Source organism: Pituophis catenifer, unplaced genomic scaffold (assembly GCF_029215685.1).
Source record: "Pituophis catenifer annectens isolate HBS135680 unplaced genomic scaffold, rPitCat1.0.hap2 SCAF_2, whole genome shotgun sequence".
NCBI lineage: Eukaryota > Metazoa > Chordata > Lepidosauria > Squamata > Colubridae > Pituophis > Pituophis catenifer.
The window spans coordinates 5,516,573-5,537,817 of record NW_027256882.1 but is presented as its reverse complement, the minus strand read 5'-3'; the positions used below and the strand labels follow the sequence as shown (position 1 = coordinate 5,537,817).

Sequence of the window (21,245 nt, the reverse complement as noted above, 5' to 3'; positions counted from 1 at the left end):
AAGGCGAAAACTTCCTTCAATGCATTTGGGTTGATATAAAAGGGGGAAAAGAAGCACAGACGTGGAAGCCTTTGTCTGACAGGGAGCCATTGGGAAGGGCCTTTCCTCCTACTCCCAAACCCATCCTCCCCGCCCTCTCCCTTCCCCCTCCCATGCGCTCCTCTTTCCCGCCTTTTTTATAATCCTGGCGCTTTGCCCCAAATCCACCAGGGGGTGCCCTCCGCCAAGGGAAGGGAACTCCACGTGCTTCCCCATTGGTCCACTGGAGGGCCAACCTCACAGCTGCCTTTGTACAGGAGGTGTCGAAGGAATTGACAGCACAAACGCCCGTTTACGACTTTGCACTCGCTCTCCTTAACCCCTGGGGCCCCGGAGGAGGTGGAGTAGCTGCAGTAGAGGCTGGAAGGGGGACATCAAGACGTGCCCCGGGTGAGGGGGGAGCTCTTCCCGGGCCCCATCCTCCCCATCCTCCCTCTCCCTGCAGGGGGAAGCGGAAGAAGCAGGATGCCGGGAAGGTGGGGGACGGGGTGGGGGGCCCCCGGGCAGGTTGGGGGAAGGTCGCTCCGTGGCTGAATTCCACTTTCTAATTTTTGGTATTTGTTTTTCTTCCCATCTCAGATACAGAAACTGGAAGCCATTTGTGGTCTTTCCAAGGCAAACCTTCCTCTTGGGGGAAGAAGAAAAAGAGCGGAATCCCTTGCAGGGATCAGTCCTGCAGCACCAGAAATGGTCCTGTGAAGGAAAAGGCATCTGGAGACCCACCAGAATCCTTGGAGCCATTTGCAGTTGCTCTGCAGGACAGAGAAAGGATGGAGACACAATCTTTTGGAAAGGAGGGAGCCGGAAAAGGCCCTTCAGCTGCTCAGCCTGGGAAGTGGGGGAAGCTTTGGACAAGAACCGGGCAGAAGATCCTGGAGGAGGAAACCATCCTCCCTTCAGAAGTTCAGACCTGGACATCCATCCAATACCTGGAGGCTGAGGGTCCCCGAGGACTTTGCAGCCGACTCCATGGCTTTTGCAGGCGATGGCTGAGACCAGAGAAGAACACCAAAGCCCAGATGCTGGACCTGGTGGTTCTGGAGCAGCTCCTGTTCCTTCTGCCCCCAGAGATGGAGGGCTGGGTGCGGGAGTGTGGAGCAGAGACCAGCTCCCAGGCAGTGGCCCTGGCTGAAGGCCTCCTCCTGAGCCAGGTGGAGGAGCAAAAGGAGCAGGTCCAGTTGCAGGTGAGAGACTTTAGGGAGCTCAGAAGGGAATAAAGAAAGTGTTTGAATACTTCACCCTCCTTCCCAAACTTCTCTGGCATTCATCATATGTGGCAATTGTTCCATTGTTTTCTCACTCAACCTCACAGATGGATATTGGGGGCTTTGAGGTTGTATTCCAAATATAAGAATCCACTTTATGTCGTGTGACATTCATTAATTCTGCTTCTTTTTTCCTTCCTCCTGTTTGAAGTGCTGTACTGTAGAGATCAGAGATCCTGAGGGAAAGAAGAACCCATCAAATCCCCCTCAGGAGCTATTTTTCAGGAGGATCCCTTGGGAAGATCCAAGTCAGGATATCTCAGGAGGTAAAGGAAGATCCTCCAATTTCCCATCTGTCTTACCTTCGCTCTCTCTTCTCATCTATGGAATAGCTCCTCCTATTTTGTTAATTATGCATTTTGAAATTATTTATTCCTTACAGAGAAACAAAGAACAAAGATTTCTGGTTTTTATGACGGGGATCAAACAGCGGTTGAACCTCCAAATCAAGTAAGAAAGGGAAAAGTTATTAGATTTCTATTCTCCTTTAAAGAAGTGAAGTGGGTGTGCAGAGGGCTCCCTCCTTCTATTTTCCCCCCTTGTTTGGCCTGGATTATTTTTCTGTTCTTCCACAACATGCAGAGCAGAATAGCAGGTTCAAGTTCCTGTCAGCTAACATAGCTTCCTCTGTTTATCTTGTTCTGCTAGGTACTCCGCCAACTTTGAGTTTATGAAAAGCAATTTTTTAAAAAGTCCTTCAAGAAATAGGAATAAACGTATCACAGTGGCAGGAACTGCTAGAGTCCCATATTTTTTTTTAATTCTTTGAATTGTGCAAGGCTAATGAAAGATAATTAAATACTCACATTGCCACAATACCATTTTTAAAAAGCCATATTTATAACCTGTAGTTCAAAAATAAGCAGATGGAGTAAGAGAAGAATATGGGAGGCGAGCCAAAAAAAAAAGACTAAAAGTTTTTACGGAGATAAGAGATGATGGATAAGGTGGGGAAAAGAGAGTAAAATATATTCTATGAATATATTTCAATAATGTGTATTAATATTAGAATTGTATAGGTTGGATAATTATTTTGTATGTAGTGCAACAGACGTTAGGGTAATATCTTAATATAAATAGGTATGAAGAGTAAAATATAGAAATTATGAATACTTTCTAAGTAAGCAAGTAAGTAACTAAGTAAGAATTAAACATTAATTGGAAAATTACAGTTTGATTGATGATATTATGAAATAATGTATAAAAATATGATTAGTGAAATGCTAGAATTAAACCATGGGTGATTAGAAAATGAAAGAATATATTTTAAGGTAAAGGTTTATCAATAGTAGAATTACACAGATTGGAGGATTGGAAAGAACATGAATTTAAGGCACTGTTCTTTAAATGTATAAATGATTGTGATTGGTATTAGAAGCGTACATTCAGACATTGAATAATGAAAGAATGAAGGATGAAACTTTAACTTAAATAGATGTGAAGAGCTAAATAAGGGAAATATAAATAAAACAGGTGAAAGATGGAAAATAGAAAAGAAACGTCTTTGAATATTATAGTGATATGGGGGGAAAACGTTAAAATAGAGATAGAAATAAGAGGGAAATAATAGTATATATATATTTATTAATTTATTTATTTAATTCAATTTATATGCCACCATTCTCCAAAGACTCAGGGCGGCATATTAGATATTAAGATATATGAAAGAAGAAGGAGGAGGTTTAGGAACTGAAGGGCAGTGGCAAGGGTTATGTTTAAATGATATGAAATAGTGAAAAGGAAATGTAAGAACTATGAGTAACAATACTATGTTTATTGGTATTGAAATGTATGATCCCCAGGTATCACACCATTCACACATTGATATGTGTAAATAACATTTTAAAAAATAAGCAAATTGAATTAAAAAATAGAGCAGACTATTAAAATCCAAAGGGAGTGGCCGTGTTGAGCATGTAATTAAGGTACTTTGGGCTACAAAATAATTTCCAATCCTCTGATTTGCGCCTCAATTAGGAGATCAAACATTCCCGATTTGCAAAGGCTGAGAAATGATTTTCTCAGGGAATTTTCTCTTCTTTCTTTTCTTCCTTTCAGCCAATGGCTCAGACTACTAGATCAATCAATGACAGACAAAGTGATAGATCAGTTGATCCAGAAGTGGGATTACTTTACTGAAAGGCACTGAAGGTTTTGCAGAATCAATGAACTTGATAAAACTTACCCAAATATTTCTTCAGTGAAAGTAGTTTTCAGATTTGCCCATTTTCTCACCTAAAATTAGGATTTTTGTAGCAATTTAAGCTAGTAAATATCTCTGCTTTGGGAATTTGGGAACAATGGAACAGAATAACGGAGTTGGTAGGGATCTTGGAGGTCTTCTAGTCCAGTGGTCACCAACTGGTGGTCCGCGAGTAAATTTTGGTGGTCTGCAGAGAAATTTTCGTATTTTTGCATTTTTTATATTGCACTCATCCTCAAGCTATGGCCCCTGGGCCTGATATGGCCGGAGAGCAATTAATCTGGCCTGCACAGAGAACACACGGCTGCACTGCCCACATCACCCCACCCACACATCAGTCCCCACTCTTAAGGCCGAGAGACCGAAAGAGAGAATGACAGAGAGAGAGAAAGAGTGGTAGAGAGGGGGAGGAGGAAAGAGAAAGAGAGAATGAGAGAGAAAGAGGGGGAGAGCGAGGGGGGGAAGAGAAAGAGAGAAAGAGTGGGAGAGAGAGGGGAGAGAGAGAGAGAGTGCCTGAAGGACCCCATCCCATCACTGGGAATCCAGGTGCTTCAGCAAGCGGCACGCTGGATTCATATTAGTGGTCCACGAAATTTAAAATTATGAACTTGGTGGTCCCTGAGGTCCAAAAGGTTGGGGACCCCTGTTCTAGTCCAACCCCCTGCTCAGACAGGAAGCCCTATAACATTTCAGATGAATGGCTGTCCAATTTCTTCATAAACACCTCCAGTGTTGGAGCACCCACAATTTCTGGAGACAAGTCATTCCACTGATTAATTTTTCTCACTGTCAGGAAATTTCTCTTTACTTGTAGGCTGGTTCTCTCCTTGAATCGTTTCCATCCATTGCTTCTTGGAACACTGATATTATGTCACCCCATCTAGTCCTTCTTTTCATGAAACTAGACATACCCAATTCCAGCAACCGTTCTTTATATGTTTTAGCCTCCAGTCCACTCTTCTCTGCACTCTTTCTAGAGTCTCAACATCTTTTTTACATCTGGCAACCAAAACTGGATGCAATATTCCAAGTGTGGTCTTCCCAAGGCCTTATAAAGTGGTACTAACACTTCATGTCATCTTTATTCTATCCCTCTTAATGCAGCCTATGATTCTGTTGGGGTTTTTTTCGGCAACTGTAGCCTACTGCTGACTCATGTTTTAGTGGATGTCCAGTAGGACTCCAAGACCGCTGTTGGCCTTGCTACTGTTGAGCCAGGTATCACCTATTCTATGCCAGTGCATTTGGCTTTTCTTTCCTAAATTTAGGACCTAACATTTCTCACTGTTGATTTTGTTTTGTTAGATGGGGCCCAATCTGTCAGTCCTTCTATATCTGGAGCTTATCTTCTGGAGCAGGGGTCTCCAACTTTTTGGACCTCAGGGACCACCAAACTCATAATTTTAAATCCCATGGACCACTGGGGTGTGGAGGCTCAGCTGTCTTTCGGGTCTACCTATCTGCTTCTGCGAGGCCTTCAGGTGGGAGGCCCGAGAGAAAGTGCCTGGTCCAGGCACACAGCCTGGAAACCTCTTTTGCCCTTGTCTCCTGCCGTTTGGGGCTCAGAGTGGTAAACCGCATCCAGGAAGCACTACAACTTTTTTCCATTTTATCATTTCTTCCCGACATTACAGTACACTGTTCATAACTGTCCTGTTTTAAATTTAATCAGCATCAACTTAGAATCTTAACCTGTGCACCATTATTATTTTTTCCACAACATAAGCAAGGCAATGCAGCAAAGAAAGTAAAGCTAACAAATCTCAGTTCCCCTGCTTCATGCTAAATTTCTTTTAAGAATTTCTGCTCATTCCCATTTTAAATACATAGGCATATTCATGCCTGGGATTTATCCACCAATCTAATACAAAGAGAAGTCTTTAATGCCTGGTGATATCCGGAAAGGGACGGCCGATATAAATAATAATTTTAAAAAATCACAATCAAAGGGGATTTGGGCAGCTAATGCTGGAAAAGCCAGGTTTGGAAAGCGCCAGCTGGATACAAAAAGAAGAAGGGGTCTTCCCCCCCCCCCAGAAAGAGCCACAAGGAAAGAAGGGGAAAGAGCCAGTTGGTTTTGTACAGAAAAGGCACTCAAAGATACCTCAAAGATATCTCCAGGAGGAAGAGGGGAAGGTTTCCTCCTCCTCCTGGAACCGCTGCTGTTCTTCTTCCTTTTCTTCGCGGCCGTGGCCACCCAACCTCTGAAGATCCAGGATTTCCACCTCACCCAAAAGGCTGGGGGCAGAAGGATGGAAGGGGTGGTGAAGGCTTTGTGGGGTCCCTCTAATGGGGGATGGCTTGAAGTAGACGAAGGGCTCGACTTGGCATACGAGAGCTGGCGCTGGGCTCGATCTGCCAGCTGGAGGAGAGCTGCTGCGGGGGACTGATGAGGGGGCGCTTGGGGCTCAGAGCGGTAAACCACGTCCAGGAAGCACTACAGCAGAGGGAAGGAGCCGGAGTCAACCCTGGCTTTGCTGTCCATTGCAGATGCTAGATCAGTTCCCTTCAAACTCTTGCCTCTCGAGGAGCCCGGGCCGAAGTTTGCCGTGCCTCTTCAGCGAGTGCTCCTTGAGAAACGAAAGTTTGCCGGGGGCTGATCTAGCATCTGCAATGGACAGCGAAGCCAGGGTTGACTCCAGCTGCTTCTCTCTGCTAACAGGCGGCCAAGCTAACTGCCTGAAGGACCCCATTCTGTCTCTGGGAGTCAAAGTCCTGAAGGGCAAGCGGCGCAGGAAACCTTGGCTGAGCTCCCCAAGAGAAATGCAACAATTTCTCTGCGGACTACCAAAATTTTCTCCCGGACCACTGCGGTTGGTGACCGCAGTTCTGGAGTGTTTTCATTCCTGTCAATTTGGTTTAGTCTGCAAATTCGATGAGTTCTCCTTCTATCCTCTTGTCTAAATCATTGATGAAGATGAACAAATCTTGTGAATCCTCCTGTTCTGTTCTATTTTTTCCATGTTCAGGAGAGTCTTGAGTCCTTCGAGGAGGTGGCTGTGTCTTTCTCTGAGGAGGAATGGTCTCAGCTGGATCCTGACCAGAAAGCCCTGCATTCGGAAGTCATGCTTGAAAACCATAGGAACGTGGCCTCTCTCGGTAAGAGTTTTCTTGTCCCCAATCAGAGAGTTCAAGAAGACAGATTTTAATTAGGGTTTTTATTAAAAAACCACTAATCAGATATTGTCTCCTGGGAGGGAGAAGGAAAGGATCTTCTCATGCTCCAAGGAAGGAAAGAGTCAATATCTCTTTGCTTAGATGCTTTCTGTGCCATTTCTCATCTCTATTTTTCCATTTCTATTTGAACTTACCTGTGGGGGCTGAGAAGAACAAGGTGTGCTTTTGTGTCCTCTGGAGGTCATGTGAGAGGAGCGTGTTGTCATTTGTCCTCTGAAACATCCAAAATTGTCTGATAACAGAACTTTCACACTCAGCCCATGGAAGAGCATTCTCCCAATCCAGTTCAAGAATAAAGGCCTCATGCAATGTCACTCAGAGCATCCTAAGGTACAGATAATCCACGAGTTACTACAGTTCACTTAGCGACCGTTCTAAGTTACGACCAGCCCACTCCCAAGTACTTAAGACTCAGTCCTGAAATTACGAATGTTGCACCACCACAGCCGTCATTCACACTTATGAATGACAGCAGAGGCGCTGCAACAACATTCGCCCTACCTGTTGCCCCACCCCATCCTGCCGGGATTTACCTTGAGAGGATGTGGTGAGCCATCAGTTTCTTTACCTACTTTGGTGAATTTGCAGAAAAAAGAGGCCTAAAGTGGTGAGAGATACGTGAGATCAGTAGTGGGAAATCTTGCACAAAAGATCTCACGTGATCTCGCACTACACTGCTTTAGGCGTCTTTTCTCTGCTAACCAAGGCCGGCATGAGATCCAGGGAAAAATGGTTTGCAAAGAGAGGGAAGGCCTCTTCGTTTTCAGTGAATTTTGTCCTGGATCTCGTGCAGTCCTCAGTTCTTAAAAGAACGCAGGCCTAAAGTACTGCGGTGTGAGATCACGTGAGATTAGTAGCCTGAGATCTTGCACTACTGGTCTCGTGTGATCTCGTACTAAAGTAGTTTAGGCCTCTGTCCTCTGCAAACTAAAGCCTGTACCAGATCCGGCCAAAGAGCCCTTGCAAGCCAATGAGACTTTGGGGAAGCGAAATAGCCATTCTTGAAGCCTCCCAACCTTTCCAGTCTCAGCACAAAGAGTGTTTACAAGCCAATGGGAGACTTCAGGGAAGGGACTTCGCTCCAAAGTCTCATCGTTGGGATCAAGGAATGGGCTGAGCAGGGGTCCCGCCCGCCAAACAGACACCGTGGAGCAACTGCTTGAAGGTACACCGGGGAAGAAAGAGTTTGTTTCAAAATTGTTTCATTTCTCAAAGGTCTCTGCTGAAATTAACCCACTCCAATAATTCTAAAGTTTTCTCCTAATTCCTCCTTGGATGTTTCTCCTGATTATTCCTTAACTCAAAACTGATTCTGAGTGAGATTTGCTTATATATAGATAATTATAAAGAAAGAGATGTTTTCTAGATATTTCCAAAGCTTTCTGGACTCATGAGTCCTCGGAGAGGGGTGGCATGTAAATTGAAACAAATAAAATAAATGAATATAGAAATCATACTGTCCATATCACACCCCTGTAGGCATGCAAACATACAACCTAATGGAATTTTGGAGAAATTCAGAAGGAAATTCAGTTGACTTTCTACACTTTGATCATTTTCTCTAACCTTGTTATCATTTTCATTTCCCTTTTGCTTCGAAGGTAATAATGGGCAGGAGAATCAAGATTCCTGTGAACTGTTCCAAGTGATCAATGCTAAAGAAGGAAGGGAGAAGTTTGGAATTCAAATGGAATTAGAAAGCCATGAGAAAAACCAGTCAAAGAATTGGAATTGGGAAAGCTCATCTTACACCGATGCTCCGATGCAAGACTTTCTTGCCCAACAACAGAAAATAAGGGGAAAATATACTAGAAAAAGTGTGAACCCAATCAAAGCTAAAGTACAAGTAAATGAACAGGATTTAACCCAAAACAAAGGAGAAGATGCTATAAGAAGACACAATGGACAAAATTACAATGGGACATTCATTCTTTCTCTTGGAAATAACTTCCTTACATCTCAAAAAGCTATTGACACAAAAGAGAAGCCTAATAAATGTTTGGAATGTGGAAAATGCTTTAGAACAAGCAGGCAACTTACTTCCCATGAAAGGGTTCACACTGGGGAGATGCTCTACAAATGCATGGAGTGTGGAAAGACCTTTGCTCAGAGCAATACACTTACGATCCATAAAAGGATCCATACAGGGGAGAAACCATATAAATGCATGGAGTGTGGAAAGACCTTTGCTCATAACAGTAATCTTATTTCCCATAAAAGGATCCACTCGGGAGAGAAGCCATTTAAATGCATGGAGTGTGGAAAGACCTTTGTTCATAATAGTAATCTTATTTCCCATAAAAGGATCCACTCGGGAGCAAAACCATATATATGCATGGAGTGTGGAAAGACCTTTGTTCATAACAGTAATCTTATTTCCCATAAAAGGATCCACACAGGGGAGAAACCATATAAATGCATGGAATGTGGAAAGACCTTTGCTCAAAGAGCTTATCTTATTTCCCATAAGATGATCCACACAGGAGAAAAGCCATTTAAATGCATGGAGTGTGGAAAGACCTTTACTCAAAGTACTTATCTTGTTTCCCATAAAATGATCCACACAGGGGAGAAGCCGTATATGTGCATGGATTGTGGAAAGACGTTTACTCAGAGCAGTGGTCTTAGAAGCCACAAAAAGATCCACTCAGGAGAGAAGCCGTATAACTGCATGGAGTGTGGAAAGACCTTTGCTCGAAGAGGTAATCTTGTTTCCCATAAAATGATCCACACGAGAGAAACCATATAAAAGCATGGAATGTAGAAAGAGTTTTGCTCAGAATGGTCTTCTTCTCATAAAAGGATCCACGCTCAGGAGAAACTATATAGCAATAGCAATTCCACTTGGACTTATATACTCCACAATGCTTTACCACACTCTCTGAGCAGGTTACAAGGTTGGTATATTGTCCCCAGCAATCTGGTTCCTCATTTTAACGACCTCAGAAAGATGAAAGACTGAATCAACCATGAGCCGGTCAGGATTGAACTCCTGGCTGTGGGCAATTAGCCTGTAGTACTGCATTCTAACCACTGACCCACCCTGTCTCTATAGATTTGTATGTGTGTGCATATTGTGCCTTTCTGATCCAAATGAGACAAGGTTGAATCCAACAAAATAAAACTTAATGTGGAGAAAAGTAAGATTTTACACCTGGGCAGGAAAAACAGAATACTTGAAACCTGGCTCAAAAACAGCAATTGTGAGGTGGACCTTGGGAGTCTGAATGGATGATCACTTAAACATGAGTCACGTGTGTGCAGCAGCAGCCAAAAAAGCTAATATAATCCATGATTATATAAACAGAGGCATAGAATCAGAATCATGTACCGTTTTATAAAGCCTTAGTAAGACTACACCTTGAATACTGCATCCAGTTTTGGTCATCATGTCAGTGTATAAGAGTTCATTAATTGGAATAGACATGGTAACACGTCAGTCAATGGGGACTGTTTGGTGACCCAGATAGCTCAGAGCCTGGGCGTGGCTTAGCTTGACTTTGTATATAAGAGTTACTTCGTCCTTGCAATATTGCCTCTGTATGATATTGCTTCTATGATTATGACTTCTGGATTCTGAGTTCTGGTTCTGACTTCTGCTGCATGGGAATTGTATACATGCATCATACTGTATGTTATTGCATATAAAGAAGTTTCTTGTATAAATGAATCCTGCTGAATTATTTACTTGTGTGCTGGTTGGATTGCTGCTAAGTCTAACACATCACATTACAAAAAAGATCTTTAAGACTTTGGAGAAAGTGCAAAGAAGAGCAGCTAAAATGATTAAGGGCCTGAAGACTAAAACGATGAAGAATGGTTGCAGGATCTGGGTGTGGCTAGTCTACAGAAAAGAAGGATTAGGAGTGTCAACTGGATCTCCAGCATGGGTTTTCCCTTTGATGCTTGCCTGCTATTGGCTGCCATAGTAACGGGGAGGGGGGGCATGGCATTGGGGTTTGGGAAGAGAGCTGGTGTGAAGATGGCCTATGTGAATAAAGGAGGTTTACTCTCACGAATTACTGAGCTGTTGAGTGGAATTGTTTACAGCCAGTCAAGGCCAACCGTCCTGGAACTCCAGATGGATGAAAAGATCTGAAGATTTGCCCCACATGACACTATGTGGGGTAGGGATTGGACATTCAATCTGGGGGGAGGGATTTAGGGAAATTTTGAATAACAAAAAAGAACAACAAAGAATGTGTTGTAAATCAGAGATCCAGGCTTTTGCTCTGTTCCAAGATGTTTCTCCTGCTTTCGCAGAGAGCTTTATTTTTTTACACTTTTATAGAAGCAGATAAAAGACTGGACAGTAACAGCATCCTAATTGGTTAGAAAATATTCACCCCCCTCTCAAGATGCCATCCTCTGAAGGTGAGATAATGCAGATCAAAGACAAGAATTAGATCATAGAAGCAGGAAAGACCTACAGCGCATTTACTTATTTATTTATTTATTTAATTTAATTTATATACCGTCCTACTCCCGAAGGACTCAGGGCGATGAACAGCCAAAAGGTAAAAAACACATAGTACAAACATTAAAAAACCATTTAAAAATACATTAAATACTTTGGCCCAAAACAAATTTAAAACACCCCAATTTATAAGACAAATTTAAAAGCAATTAAAAGGGCGGTTAGGCCAGGCCAGCCTGCTGGAATAAGAATGTTTTGAGGGCACGGCGGAAAGTGCGCAAATCCGGGATCCTCCGTATCTCTGGGGGGGAGCTCATTCCAGATGGCAGGTGCCCCCACAGAGAAGGCTCTCCCCCTGGGGGCTGCCAGTCGACATTGTTTGCCTGACGGCACCCTGAAAAGACCCTCTCTATGGGAGCATACTGGTCAGTGAGAGGCTACTGGTGGCAGAAGGCGATCTCGTAGGTACCCCGGTCCTAAAGGTGGTAACCAAAACCTTGAAGCACACCTGGAAGACCACCGGGAGCCGGTGCAGCTCACGCAGGAGGGGAGTCACATGGGAGCGCCATGTCGCTCCCGTAACCACCCGCGCGGCCGCATTCTGGACCAGCTGGAGCCTCCGAGTGCTCCTCAAGGGGAGCCCCATGTAGAGAGCATTGCAGTAGTCCAGGCGGGAAGTCCATGAGTTAAGGCAGTGTGCTGCTCGAAGCCTGGCACCGTGACCTTTGACCTACCTCTACATTCCACTCTTTTTTGTTTTGTTTGTCACGAGGGACCAGAAAAGGGGTTATTATCAGGAGAGGAATATCCCTGCAGTTGCTTATACAAGGCATAAACCTGACCCTGAGGCAGCGCGAGAGACGGTTTGGGGCGAAATGCAGTAATACATGTTACAAAAATTAGAAATACGCTGAACAAAACAGCATCCTCCAATTAAATTAACACAAATGATAGGCCAAATTATACAAAATTTTAAGTTGATGCTGAATGTTTCTTGACTCATCTAAAATGTTAAAGCAACAAAGTTACATTTTCAGGAACTGATACAAAATCAATTGCATTAAAGGGTGAATAATCTACAGCTTTCCCCCAACGAGCTATATTCTTCTAATCAAAGTTCCCTTTGAACAAATACTCAAATTAGTAAAGTTTTGAATTACTACAGCAGGGGTACATACAGGGATTAAACATGTAGAAAGCAAATTTTCCATATCATAAACTTCAGACAAACAAAAGGCATCCATTTTTGTGATGCTTGCAAGCTGCACCCATAAGTTTTGTTTCATGTGTTGTTTAGGTGAGATGACAGCTGTTGCCAAAGTACAATTATTAACAATCAAACAGAAACAAATTATGACTAAGGAATTGGCAGTTATAATGCAAAAATGGCAGCACACAAATTCTCGGGTGTTTGTTCTACTTGTTGCTGCTGCAGTACTGCCTGTGCTTTGGTGGTCAAACAGGCTGGCCTGGCCTAACTTCCTCTTAATTGTTAATTTTAAATTTGTTTTAAAACAATAGGGGTGTTTTAATCTGTATGGGCCAAATTATTTAATGTGTTTTTATATGGTTTTTAAAATTTTGTATTGTGTATGTTTTATCTTTTGGCTGTTCACTGCCCTGAGTCCTCCGGGAGTAGGGCGGTATATAAATCCCCCCCCCCAAAAAAAATTATTGAATTTATTTGCCAAAGTTGCACAAGTAACCCAAAGTTGTGCATTTCTAGCTGTGAATTGCAAGACTTTCTCTCTTAGGATGTGGCTGTTTTTTACTCTTCTGGAAGAAACATCTTATCTCATTCTGTGGCAACACATTATTTCTGGAGAACCTCCTGGGCTCCCAATGGGAACCTCTGACTTAAACAATTCTTAAGTGAGGATGCTTGAAAGATTTTTCAGTTTCCATCAAAGGAGTAAAACTTCCCTGAAAAGGCCGAATTGCAAAAGGTGCAGCTGAAATCCTAGATTTGAACAGTGCTTGGCCTCTGAAACCCTGTCAGTTGATAGAAATGAATGTTTAATATTAGACAAAGAAATAAAATTACAGACACAAATCTAGGCAATTTGCAAGGAATCAGAAAAGAGAATTAAACAATTCCTGGCTTCTGGGCTGAAGTGTGTTTCTTATGACTCAAAATTCACTATTAATGTTTGTGGGTGTTTTTGGACTCTTCCCCCCAAAATCAAGAACCTCCCCAGGTACGAAGACAGAAGCGATTTGGCTGCAGGTGAAGCTGAGTCTGTGACCAAAAAGGGGTCTTCAAGGGGGGCTTTTCTCCCAGACCCCCAAAATTGGCTGAACTAAATTTCTCAGCCTCTGAATCAGCTTCTGCTCAAGGCAGAGGAAACGCCAGACCAGGATTCCGCCTGATGGGGGGGGGTTTACATATTGGTTTAAGCACTGAATTGTGATTATAAATTCCATCTGCCTTCTTTTATTTGTTTGTTGGATTTAAAGCTACAGATGACTCTGAATAAACAAGAAGAACTAAAGGCTGGATAGAAAGGGCACAGCAGGCAAAGAGCCTTCATGGATGCCCCTTTCCAGACCTTTGGAAGTTTGTTTTTTATCCTGAAATCCCAAAGGCACCAGAGGTAGAAGGAGCAGCCCCTCCTGGCCTTCAGGAAAGGGGTCCAAATGGGGCTCGGGGGCCTTGCTTGCGGGGCACAGAGGAGGAGGCAGCCATGGGGATGGTCAGTGCCCTGAAAGCCCCCATGCTTTCATTAAGTTTTTATCACTCAACTGTAATCATCGCTTTTTAAATCTTAAATTGTATAGACTGTTTTTGTGGTTTGATATTTTATCTGTACACCACCCAGGATCTGTGTGTGTGTGAGGGGAGCGGGGAGACAGAGACAGAGAGAGTTTCAAACACTTGACAAATAAATCATTGAGAAATCCTATTTGAGTGGATTTATGAGAGATCAAAAGGATCCCAGATTCTGGACAGGAGGGGGGAAGGAATATTTTCCTCCATTTTCATGTTTAATTGTCGTTATGGTACAATTTTCAAATGTTTACACTGTAATTTAATTTTCAACCTTATAAGGCAGGCAGAAGTTCAACTGGTCCAGCAGACCTCTTTTCGGCCAGGAACTTTGGATCCTGCTGGGGCGTTTTTGTGCCCCCCCCTCAAAGGAGGAAAAGGAGGGACGGAAGAGACACAACAGGACCCAGAAGAGAAGTCCAAGTTGGCTACTTCAGATGCCACATGGAACTGACCCTGTCCAGAGCCCTGGCCACCCTCTGATTCCAGGATGTACCAAGGCTTTGACAGGGCTACAGTCAGGTCCAGAAATATTGGGACATCGACACAATTCTAACATCTTTGGCTCTATACACCACCACAATGGAGTTGGAATGAAACAAACACAATGTGCGTTAACTGCAGACTGTCAGCTTTAATTTGAGGGTATGTACATCCAACTCAGGTGAACAGTGTAGGACTTACAGCAGTTTGTATATGTGCCTCCCACTTGTTAAGGGACCAAAAGTAATGGGACAATTGGCTTCTCAGCTGTTCCATGGCCAGGTGTGTGATATTCCCTCATTACCCCAATTACAATGTGCAGATAAAAGGCCCAGAGTTCATTTCAAGTGTGCTATTTGCATTTGGAATCTGTTGCTGTCAATTCTCAAGATGAGATCCAAAGAGCTGTCACTATCAGTGAAGCAAGACATCATTAGGCTGAAGAAACAAAACAAACCCATCAGAGAGATAGCAAGAACATTAGGCATGGCCAAAACAACTGTTTGAAACATTCTCAAAAAGAAGGAATGCACCGGTGAGCTCAGCAACACCAAAAGACCTGGGAGACCATGGAAAACAAGTGTGGTGGATGACCGAAGAATTCTTTCCCTGGTGAAGAAAACACCCTTCACAACAGTCGGCCAGATCAAGAACACTCTCCAGGAGGTAGGTGTATGTGTGTCAAATTCAACAATCAAGAGAAGACTTCACCAGAGTGAATACACAGGGTTCACCACAAGATGTAAACCATTGGTGAGCTTCAAAAACAGGAAGGCCAGATTAGAATTTGCCAAACAACATCTAACAAAGCCTTCACAGTTCTGGAACAAGATCCTATGAACAGATGAGATCAAGATCAACTTGTACCAGAGTGATGGGAAGAGTATGGAGAAGGAAAGGAACTGCTCATGATCCTAAGCATACCACCTCATCAGTGAAGCATGGTGGTGGTAGTGTCATGGCGTGGGCATGTATGGCTGCCAATGGAACTGGTTCTCTTGTATTTATTGATGATGTGACTGCTGACAAAAGCAGCAGGACGAATTCTGAAATGTTTCGGGCAATATTATCTGCTCACATTCAGCCAAATGCTGCAGATGGACAATGACCCAAAGCATACTGCAAAAGCAACCAAAGAGGTTTTGAAGGGACAGAAGTGGAATGTTATGCAATGGCCAAGTCAATCACCTGACCTGAATCCCATTGAGCATGCATTTCACTTGCTGAAGACAAAACTGAAGGGAAAATGCCCCAAGAACAAGCAGGAACTGAAGACAGTTGCAGTAGAGGCCTGGCAGAGCATCACCAGGGATGAAACCCAGCGTCTGGTGATGTCTATGTGTTCCAGACTTCAGGCTGTGATTGACTGCAAAGGATTTGCAACCAAGTATTAAGAAGGGAAAGTTTGATTTATGATTATTATTCTGTCCCATTACTTTTGGTCCCTTAACAAGTGGGAGGCACATATGCAAACTGCTGTAAGTCCTACACCGTTCACCTGAGTTGGATGTACATACCCTCAAATTAAAGCTGACGGTCTGCAGTTAACGCACATTGTGTTTGTTTCATTCCAACTCCATTGTGGTGGTGTATAGAGCCAAAGATGCTAGAATTGTGTCGATGTCCCAATATTTCTGGACCTGACTGTATGTCAAGATCCTTGCTGAGGGGGAACATTTGGGGGAATCAGAGGGAGACACCCGCCCAGATCAAGCTACGCCTGCAACTGTCTGGCCTACTTCCTGCTGAAGGAACCGGCGATTTCCAGGGAAGGTGGGGAGGGGTTCCAGTCCTAGATACAACTTGCCCGGGATAGGGGCGGCAGGGAGTGTAGAAGGGAAAGTGGGGGCAATTGGAGGCTGACGAGATCAGGCAGATCCCAGGATTACCGCAGAGCCTTGGACGGGATCCCTCTCGATCTCCTCCTTCACCAAATGCTCTAACTGGCACAATTCTTAAATGGATTAATGGGTGTGTGTGTGTGTGAGTGAGCCTTCCCCAAGAGGGTCCTTAAAACGTCCATTCCAGCTCCGAGTACTTTGCTAACAACGTTTCTCACTGTTGAGGGAAAATGGATGGAGCAATTTTAAATAAGTGGAAATTGAAAAGTTTTAATTTGGCATTTTTATTGGAAAACTCATATAGATTACTTTTAGTAGGTAAACAGACTATCAGATGACATGAATCATTTTTGTGGCCCAACCCAAAATTAACATAATTTTAGACAAAAATGTACTGATAACATTTTGGGGTTCCAATTTGATGAGATGGGAGTTGATGGAGAGAGATTTTAATTCACTTCTGGATCCACTAGTGAATTGAAAGATTTTTTTTTCTTTTTAAAGACCCCCCCGAGACACAACTTTCTCCTTCTGTCCATCCACAAAATGACAGAGTCCTGGTACCTGAAGTCCTAAGCCCAGTACAAGTCTTTGGCGGCTGGTGCCCCTATCCGCACTTTCGGCTCAAGGAGATCCTATACCATTTCAGGATCTATTGATATTCCTATAGGATCTATTTCAGACAAGTGTCTCTTCTTAAAAATGTCCAGAGATGAAGCAACCACAATGTCTGAAGCAAAGCTGTTCCATTGGTTAATTGTCTTTACTGTAAGGAAGATTCTCATTAATTCAAGATTGCTTCTCTCCTTGATTATTTTACAGGCATTGTTTCTTGTCCTGCCCTCTGGTGTTTTGGAAAATAAATTGATATAATAAATAAATGTCGTTTGGCATCGTGGTGATACAGCCAGGGAAATAGCGGGCTCTGAGGAGCCCAGCGAAACCCCCAACTGCTGAACCGCCGCTGATGGGTCTCCGGACCAGAACTGTCCTGCAGAGATGGGGTAAAGAGGCACATTGGACGACCAAGAGGAACAGGCAAGTTCCTCAGAGGTCGGAGGGAACTCTCTGTAAGTCAGCAGTGGGGGGCGGCAGCCATGGCGGCTGCTACGAAGCTGGGACAAACCGGACTAAGTGATGTGCAGAAGGAAAGTGGAAAGGAACGATGCTCTTTGAAACCGGATGAGTGACAACCAACCCAGGCTAGAAACAATGTTTGGAGTAATGGCTTTTTATTTGTAAGACCCCTAGCCTTAAAACAGGGGCTGAGGAACTATGGGGCATAGAAGATTTTAGGATGAAATTTTTAAAAGAAAAGAAAAAGACCCAACTGAAAATTGATGTTTGAATATACCAAATTGGAAAAATAAACATTGAGACCTGGTTCAAAATTGATCAAGCTTTAAATTTGAATTGGATTCTTAAAGAAAAGAAGGGAAAAATATTATTTTTAAAACACAGGAGAGAATCAAGCAGGAACGTTATATAATTGAAATAAAATGGCAATTTGCATGACTAATGGAAATTGTGGATTGTAGAGAGACACCTTCTGGTTCAAAAGAAACATTGTAACTTGCTCTTTGCTTGGGAACATTGTGAATATTACAGATTACAATCTTGGGATTTTGGCGGTGGAGCTGTTTTTTCTTTGTCTACAGGCGGCTGACTTTGGTGAAAAGAAAGGGAAAATATAATGGAACTCCTATAATTGGACTAATTGGCGCAGGAACAAAAGAAGTCAAATGGCGCAGGAACAAAAGAAGAAAATTGATTTGATTTCCTTGAAATAAAAGTAAGAAAAATAACTAAATTGATATATGGAGAATTTAATTGAGAACATTGAAATTGAAATGAAATATACGCTAACAGACAAGGAAATGAGGAATAAGATACACATGGCTGGAAAAAAGAAGATAAAAACAATTTGATTAAAAATGAAAAAGCAATGTACAGATGGATAGTAATAATAAAAAGGAGATTTTTATAGAGGAATAAGAATGAATATGAATATGAGAAGAATTTGTTATAGATACATAAAAATTGAAATAGAGAAGTTAGAATATAAGAGGAACAGAATACGTGATTTTGATTCTATGCTTCTGTTTATACAATCAAGGATTATATTAGTTTTTTGGTGTAAGTGATCATCGATTGGGACTCCCAAGGTCCCTCTCCCAATTACTGTTTTTGAGCTAGGTTTCATGTAATCTGTTTTTCCTGCCCAGGTGTAAAATCTTACTTTTCTCCACATTAAGTTTCATTTTGTTGGCTTCAACCTTGTCTCATTTGGATCAGAAAGGCACAATATGCATACACACAAAAATCTACAGAGACAGGGTAGGTCAGTGGTTAGAATGCAGTACTACAGGCTAATTGCCCACAGCCAGGAGTCTGATCCTGACCAGCTCATGGTTTCATCCTTCTGAAGGGGGTAAAATGAGGATCTGGATTGCTGGGGACAATATGCTGACTTTGTAAACTGCTCAGAGAGTGTGATAAAGCATTGTGGACTGGTATATAAGTCTAAGTGGAATTGCTATTGCTATGTAGTTTCTCCCGAGCGTGAATCCTTTTATGAGAAGTAAGATGACCATTCTGAGCAAAGCTCTTTCCACAATCCATGCATTTATATGGCTTCTCCCCTGTGTGGATTTTCTTATGGGAAGTAAGATTACCTCTTTGAGCAAAGGTCTTTCCACATTCCATGCATTTAAATGGCTTCTCTCCTGTGTGGATTTTCTTATGGGAAGTAAGATTACCTCTTTGAGCAAAGGTCTTTCCACATTCCATGCATTTAAATGGCTTCTCTCCTGTGTGGATTTTCTTATGGGAAGTAAGATTACCTCTTTGAGCAAAGGTCTTTCCACATTCCATGCATTTAAATGGTTTCTCTCCTGTGTGGATGTTTTTGTGTCTTCTAAGGCCACTACTATAAGCAAAAGTCTTTCCACACTCCATGCATTTATATGGTTTCTCTCCTGTGTGGATCTTTTTGTGTCTTGTAAGTCCAGTACTCTGAGTAAACGTCTTTCCACACTCCATGCATTTATACGGCTTCTCCCCTTTGTGGATCATCTTATGGAAAATAAGATTACGTTTTTCAGCAAAGGTCTTTCCACACTCCATGCATTTATATGGCTTCTCCCGTGAGTGGATCATCTTATGGGAAATAAGATTACCTCTTTGAGCAAAGGTCTTTCCACACTCCATGCATTTATAAGGTTTCTCCCCTGTGTGGATCATCTTATGGGAAATAAGATGACCTCTTTGAGCAAAGGTCTTTCCACATTCCATGCATTTAAATGGTTTCTCTCCTGTGTGGATCCTTTTATGGATAGTAAGTTGCCTGCTTGTTCTAAAACATTTTCCACATTCCATGCATTTATATGGCTTTTCTCCTGTGTGGATCTTTTTGTGTCTTCTAAGTCCAGTGCTCTGAGTAAACGTCTTTCCACACTCCATGCATTTATACGGCTTCTCCCCTTTGTGGAACATCTTATGGGAAATAAGAGTAACTCTTAGAGCAAAGGTCTTTCCACACTCTGTGCATTTATATGGCTTCTCCCCTGAGTGGATCCTTTCATGGAAATTAAGTCTACAGCTTCGAGCAAAGGTCTTTCCACAGTCTATGCATTTATATGGTTTCTCCCCTGTGTGGATCCTTTTATGGATAGTAAGTGTACTGCTATGAGCAAAGGTCCTTCCACACTCCATGCATTTATATGGCTTCTCCCCTGTGTGGATTCTTTTATGGGAAATAAGGTTACATCTATGAGCAAAGGTCTTTCCACATTCCATGCATTTATATGGTTTCTCCCCTGTGTGGATCCTTTTATGGATAGTAAGTTGCCTGCTTGTTCTAAAACATTTTCCACATTCCAAACATAAATGTCTCTCTTTTGTGTCAATCACTTTTTGAGATGTAAGGCACTTATTTCCAAGAGAAAGAATGAATGTCCCATTGTAATTTTGTCCGTTGTGTCTTCTTATAGCATCTTCTCCTTTGTTTTGGGCTAAGTCCTGTTCATTTATTTGTACTTTAGCTTTTATTAGCTTCACACTTTTTCCAGTATATTTTTTCCTTATTTTCTCTTGTTGGGCAAGAAAGTCTTGCTTCGGAGCATCAGTGGAAGATGAGCTTTTGTGATTCCAATTCTTTGACTGGCTTCTCTCATGGCTTTCGAATTCCATTTGAATTCCAAACTCCTCTGTTCCATCTTTAGCAATGATCACTTGCAACAGTTCACAGGAATCTTGATTCTCCTGCCCATTATTACCTTCAAAGCAAAAGGGAAATGAAAATGATAACAAAGTTAGAGAAAACGACCAAAGTGTAGAAAATCAAGTGAAATTCCTTCTGAATTTCTCCAAAATTCCATTTGGTTGTATGTTTGCATGCTTATAGTGGTCTGATATAGATATGATGATTTCTATATTCATGAGTCATGAAAGTTTTGGAAATATCTAGAAAACATCTCTTTCTTTACAATTATCTATGGTATATATATGCAAATCTCACTCAGTCAGTTTTGAGTTAAGGAATAGAATAGAATAACAGAGTTGGAAGGGACCTTTGAAGTCTTCTAGTCCAGGGGTCCCCAATCTTTTGGACCTTAGGGACCACAAAGTTCAAAATTTCAATGTTTTAATAGTTTTAATCAGTAGGAGTGTTTTGAGTTTCACAGCCAGCCAAAGTGGTTAACTGGAGAATGTGATTTATGACATGGCCAGGGAGGAGGGTAGAGACAGGGTCATAGGGGAACGTAAATCTACGTGAGATTGGTTCTAACTGCATCCAAATATTGCCGAAATGGTGCTCCTAACAAATGATTGTATTTCTTTTGAAGTTTGGCTGAGGACTGCATGAGATCCAGGGCAAAAGTCCCTGAAAACTAGAGAGGCCTTCCCTCTCTTTGCAAAGCATTTTGCTCTGGACCTCATGTAGGCCTTGGTTCGCATTGAACAGAGGCCTAAAGCACTGTAGTGCGAGATAACGTGAGCTCAATAATGCTAGATTTCCCACTGCTGATCTTGCGTATCTCTCACTACTTTA

At 42.4% G+C, this 21,245-nt stretch overlaps 2 protein-coding genes across 2 annotated transcripts in view; one reads left to right on the top strand and one right to left on the bottom strand.

Annotated features, from left to right (window-relative positions):
- LOC139311654 (zinc finger protein 721-like) overlaps positions 1-21,245 on the bottom strand; it is a 34,909-nt gene that overhangs the window by 10,922 nt on the left and 2,742 nt on the right. The window contains exon 5 of the mRNA XM_070936140.1: positions 18,739-20,469. Coding sequence (XP_070792241.1) covers positions 18,739-20,469 — 1,731 coding nt within the window. The remainder of the gene's footprint in view (positions 1-18,738; positions 20,470-21,245) is intronic.
- Positions 810-10,286, top strand: LOC139311625 (zinc finger protein 773-like). The gene is made up of 6 exons (XM_070936107.1): positions 810-1,223; positions 1,456-1,570; positions 1,687-1,754; positions 6,477-6,606; positions 8,286-9,394; positions 9,455-10,286. The coding sequence occupies exons 1-6, from the start codon at positions 810-812 to the stop codon at positions 9,644-9,646; spliced, it is 2,028 nt and encodes a 675-aa protein (XP_070792208.1). The 3' UTR covers positions 9,647-10,286.